This window comes from Protomyctophum bolini, assembly GCF_963924005.1.
Source record: "Protomyctophum bolini genome assembly, chromosome: 8".
Lineage (NCBI taxonomy): Eukaryota > Metazoa > Chordata > Actinopteri > Myctophiformes > Myctophidae > Protomyctophum > Protomyctophum bolini.
This window is the reverse complement of record NC_137869.1, coordinates 37542539-37548411: the sequence shown is the minus strand read 5'-3', so window position 1 is coordinate 37548411 and position 5873 is coordinate 37542539. Positions and strand designations below refer to the sequence as shown.

General features: G+C 47.1%; 1 protein-coding gene across 1 annotated transcript; it reads right to left on the bottom strand.

The window, feature by feature from the left end:
• Positions 1–1945: 1945 nt before the first annotated feature.
• LOC308320593 (Krueppel-like factor 4) lies at positions 1946–5195 on the bottom strand. The gene is made up of 3 exons (XM_080771132.1): positions 4659–5195; positions 3297–4410; positions 1946–2977 (listed from the first exon to the last, which is right to left on the bottom strand). The coding sequence occupies exons 1-3, from the start codon at positions 4734–4736 to the stop codon at positions 2802–2804; spliced, it is 1368 nt and encodes a 455-aa protein (XP_080627258.1). The 5' UTR covers positions 4737–5195; the 3' UTR covers positions 1946–2801.
• Between the last annotated feature and the right edge of the window lie 678 nt (positions 5196–5873).

Genomic DNA, 5873 nt, shown 5'->3' with positions numbered 1-5873 from the left:
GGAGCCAAGCTGTCCTCTCATGAATGCTTTTATGCACAGATATAAAGATATACAAACAGCAATAAACCGAGATTGAGACTGAGATTGTGTTGTATAAAATGTCAAGCTGTTTGCAACCATTGTTGTGAATTGATTTCACAATGAACACATGTGACATCTCTATATGCACAGGACATTCATCCTCAGAAACCAAACCGTCTCCATTTGGAAGGCACCACGGATGGCCACATAAAACGTTGTCATAAAATGTGACAACTTGACACATTAAATCACACAACCAACGTTTACACCATCTGACCCGTCTGCTCGTGGTTCAATCTTCCCACGCACAGGTACAGACGCAAAAATACAACTACTGTACAGAGCAGAAAAAGGTGAAATGAAAATTGTTTGACTTTTCACTTGAGCAGATGTGCTAATGATAGAGGTGGTGGTTCCTCTTTTCTCCGCGCTGCCACAGTACAGGCCACCCTGAAGATGACACGGGGCCAAAAATATATACCCATGTCCTCTGATCACTTCATTATTTGGAACATTGGTTGCTGACTTCATTTTAGGTGCCCATCTGGCATATTCTCTTCTATTCCACTCTGCATGCTGTTGCAGGTGCTTCTCTTCTCAAGGAAAATCTGACCTTCCAACCTTTCACAACAGGACATGATGAGAGTGCCTTCAATTCACTGTCTGTCTGTGTGTCTGTGTGTCTGTCTGTCTGTCTGTCTGTCCTTCTGTCTGTCTGTCTGTCTCTCTGTCTCTCTCTCTCTCTCCCTAAGGTCCCTCTATGTATAACTAGGCAGGCAGCACTCAGCTCATTCCAATCGCAACAAGGCTTTTATTCTGAGGTCAATTACATCTTTATAGCCTCTGAAAGTAGTCAACTGACCAGAGTAAAACCAACCAAAGAGTCCTTATCAGGTGGACAATTAACACCAGGAATAGACCTACTGCGTTTGGAAAGAAAAATGCACAGCATTTCTCTCTGTCAATGTCTCTCTATCTCTCTCTCTCTCTCCCCCTTTTTCTCTTCCTCATTCCCAAGTTCCAACCTTCATCTTTTGCGATTCCATCTCTCTCCCTGTTTCATCATGCGTGCTGTTTACCATCTAGTTGTCTCTGTTGACTCTCTTTTCCCTAGAAAAGAAAAAGGTCACATTGTGATCCTCTGGAGAACATACATACACATAGAGCCCGTTTGAAGTTGTACGTATAGAATGGCGACACTCACGTACACCCCTCTTCTCCTTTCTTTTACGAGGCCTCTGCCTGGAAAGAGCTTTCTCTCAAGATGCGTGACCTTTCATTCAGTTCAACAGATTTTCTCCTCATCCCCGGTGAACTCTGCTTCATCCCGGCAGGTCCCTTTGGTTTATTTGACACTGGGTTTCTCTTTTCTCCCTCTCTCTCTCTCTCTCTCTCTCTCCCCGCACCCCCCTCCTCCCCCCCCCCCACACTGCGGTGCGCCCCTATGCCCAGACGTGGCCTATATCTATATCTGGCCTCTGTAATTATGTCAATGTAATGTTTGTATTTATAGGCATCTGCCACCGCTTACTGGCAGCGGCTCTGTCACAGCTGGAAAACATTGCTCCTCACTTCCAGACTGTGCAGGAGGCCAGGAGGTCTGTGTTGGATGCAGTAGGACGGACAGGATGGGATGTTGGTGGAGGAGGAGGACAACCTCATTGATGGCTCACCTGCACCACAGAGGAGCCTCTGCTTTTGTCTCAGTAACCAGTGGATAAATAGGCATGGTCAATGGCTGTTTGTGTAGCTTGATGCCTATGACGATGTAGCTTGATGCTTGTCTTGTCTTGTTTAGGTGTGTGTGTGTGTGTGTGTGTGTGTGTGTGTGTGTGTGTGTGTGTGTGTGTGTGTGTGTGCGTGTGCCAGCGCGTATGTACACACAACCTTCTATCCATTGTAAATCACATTCAGTAGGCAGTAATAATGTAGTTCAATTAGTTTAATATGTACATTAAAATAAACTATTTACATTATATAAAAAGATACTATTTACAAGGCAGTACATTTACTCAAAGACAAAACACATTCGTCTTAACGCCAAAGACCAAGGTATTAGCCCTTTGACAATCACGTCGCAATGAGATGGCATGCACTCTGTTAGACTTCCTAAGTTTAAAAGACCCTGACTTCAAATGTTATTTGATGACAGATGGATGCACTCACAGACAGAACATTCAATTCAAGCCTCGGGAAGGAGGAGACCGTAAGGCAGTTTTAGAGCAAAACATTGTCTCAAAGCTTATTTCATGTGCTGTTTTACAGTTACAATATAACACATATTAATATAAACTTTGATTGTCTTTAGCCAGTGGAAAATATGGCACTCGTAAGATGTATAATAATATGGTATAAGGCACTAATTGTGACAATACATCAGTTTTTTTTTGTATCAATTGTTCAAAAACATTGTCTACTTCCAGTTGCTTCAGTGGTGTGTGCGTGTAGGTCCTGCCTGACATTGTGAGTGGAATGCATCTTTGGTGTTCTTACAAACATTATTCCAAAAGTAGTACCAGCTACATATAAAAACTTGTCCAAACAGAATTCAAAAGTTTCTGTCAAAACTTGACTGGTTCGCATGTTTTGTTTTGTTGTCACGTGTTCCTTTGTTGTCATTCTTATTCAAGAAATATAACATTTAAATAAACCCCCCAAAAAACAGGAACAAAAAAATACATTTTTTTTATGACTCTGCTGGTGGTCTTGGTTTGGTTCTCAAGTGTTCATAGAAGTCCTTCAGTTTTTTGGTTTTTTTTTTTCTTCTTGTGTGATTTTCCTCACATGTGTCGTTTCATGTGCAGCGCCAGGTGGTCAGAGCGAGAGAAGGCGCGTTCACAGAGGTGACACTGAAACGGCCGGTGTCCAGTGTGCTTGCGGAAGTGGCGCGTCAGCTCGTCCGAGCGGGCGAACTTCCAGCCGCAGCCCTCCCAGCTGCAGTGGTATGGCTTCTCACCTGCAACAAACAACAAGCGGAATATGAGTACTACTGATAAGTGATGCTGATAACCTCACAAGCCAAGTGTCAAGGCTGTAATCTTGACTTATAGACCCACTTGGCAAAGACAGCTGACTGACTGCCAGCTGTCATTTGGGCTACTACAGTGTAGGCTACTCCATTTTGGCACATTGGACAATAAACATATAATATGGCTCATTAAAACATATTGGGTAAAGGCTCTTATTAAAACATAATGCGTATGAATACCAAATTACAACAATTGTCAACATATACAAAAATACAACTTTAAGGACATAATGAATAATATGCCTACCAGTGTGAGTCCTGTGGTGGGCCTTCAGATGTGAGGACTTGGTGTACGTCTTGCCGCATCCCGCGAACGTGCAGGTGTGCGAGGCGGTGCGTTTCCTCGGCCAGGACCGGCGACCTCTCTTGGGCTTCGAGCTGTCCATCATCTCCAGCGGGGAGGAGGGCGGGGTGAGGAGCACTCCGCCCCGCTGCTGCTGGCCACTGGCCGTCTGCTGCTGCATGCTCATGGCCGCCGCCTCGTCTCCGATGTAGCCCGGCGCGAACTGGTGGTGCTGGTGATGGTGGTGGTGGTGGTGGAACGGGAGCTGCATCCCGGGGTGGTGTGGAGGAGGGTACGCGGTGCCGTTGAGGCGCTGCTGCTGCTGGTGGTGGTGGTGGTGCGGGTGGAAGCTCTGCTGCTGTGGGGGGAACGCCAGGGAGGTCGTGGAGTGACACATGATCTGCTGCGGCTGGTGGCACTCGGAGCTCAGCAGCTCGTCGTGGGGGCTGAGCGGCGGCGTCATGCTGCCGCCGCCCGCCGCCGCCTGCGGGGAGTTGGCCAGCCGCGGCTGCTGCTGGTCGAAGGACATCATGCAGGACACGCTGCCCTCCAGCTTGATCTTAGTGGTGCAGCTCTGAGAAGGCACCATGCCCACGGCGGGGCCGTACGTGTCCAAAGGCTCCACTTTGATCTGATGCTCCGCGAATACTAAGTCCTGAGAGGAGGAGGCGGCGGTGGTGGTGAAGGGCGAGGAGCTGAGCAGGAACCTGCCCTGGACGGAGGGCCCGCCGCCGGGAAGCTGCTGGCAGAAGCTGCCGGTGTCCACCACGTCGGAGCGGAGCAGCTCGGCCATCAGGCTGGTGGTGTTGTAGGGAGGAGGAGGGCTGCTCAGGTCCGCCACGGAGCCGTATAATAACATCCCGCTGTGCTGCTGTTGGTGATATATGTCCTGTAGCCGGTACGAGTCTCCCCCGGAGGAGGGAGAGCCGTGAGAGCTGTCAGAGCCGGCCGTGTTGGCCAGAATAAACTCCAGGTCCAAGAACTTATCGAGGTCCTCGTCGTCTTTCCTCCCCGCCAGGCAGCCGGTGGCGTCCAAGTCGGACGCACTGCTGTCCATGTTGTCGGAGTGCTTCCACCTCTGGAAGGACACGAGAGAACAAGTTGAGTTACCTTGATTTAGACTGAGTGGCACAATATGAACACTACAAACACACAAGTTACTTACAACCAATTAATGCTGACAATTTATTCTAGCCTAGGCTATATGGCAAAAATATGTGCAGCACAAAAAAGTAGGCTATTTAACGTTTTATGAATGTACAGAAGTTTTAACATAATATTCAAATTGCGTTATGCAACATAAATATATAGTATGCGGCTACTTACGTCTTCCCAGCATTTTTCCTTGTGGTTCGAGAATGTGGATATCGACGGTAAAATGGTTCCACTCAAAGCCATTTCCATGCGTTGTTGTGAGAAGTATAGATATTCCAATAATATAAAAAAGTCAACAGTTGGGTCCAAACGCAGCGGCAGAAGCTATTGAAGAAACAGCAGCTTCTTCTGTCGTCTGGAGAAGTTCTCCTGCCTCAGAGTCATGTGCAGCTATGCCTGGTTAGGAGCCGTTCGCTATCTTATAAATATATCGCAGCTGCATAAAAAAAAAATAGCTGAACCAATGCGAGGCAAAAGGAAGCGCGTGTGTGTTGTGTTGGGACGACGCGCTGCGCTACGCACCAGTACTATGGTCTGGGCTCCCCTAAATTTAGCTCCGGTATAAAAAGGCAGTGTTCGCTGCTGCGAGAAGTAGTCAGAGAGGAGAGGAGAGGAGGATTGCATCTCTCGATGTGTTCACCCGTGCTGCTTTATAAAGCTCTCCGTCCGACTCCTCAGGATAGATACCCGCCCCTCCAGTGCAGCTCCGCTCCTCCGCCAAACCTGTCCAACAAGTAGACTAGCACAGCCGAGAGAGAGAGAGAGAGAGAGAGAGAGAGAGAGAGAGAGAGAGAGAGAGAGAGCCTCCCCCCAAGCAGGCAATTAACACATTGTTGGGACACGAAATGTAAAGGCACGTGCTACATGAATAAAGAAATATGTGGTGCAATGCCTGGGCATATCATTAATCCATTGCGCACTGGGAGACAGCCAGGCGGTCGGTCGCCCACACATTTTTTTTAAGTATAGCCTTTTGATTGATTGATTGATTGATTTATTATCAGTTTGCAAAATTACAGTACATTTCAAGTACAACTCATTAAATACTAAAAAACTGTTAACTGTGAGTGGACGACACCATAAAGCATATACACTTGTTTACAATAGGGTTCACCATTTAAGCCTATATAGGCTACATTATCTTTATTGTATTGGCCCAATTTTGCCACATATTATATCCCCCATATTGAGGGATTCTTTTTTTAGAAGAACCAGCTGTTGCATCCTTTAATTATAACTCTGATCACGCACATCGTGTTAGTGTGCGCTCCATTATCACCGTCACTATGCGGGAGCGTCATTCCTTTAATTGTTATTAAACTGGCCTCGGGGGCAATATCAGCCTTTCCTTCTGCATGTAGGACTCAGTCAGTCAGCCATCAGGCG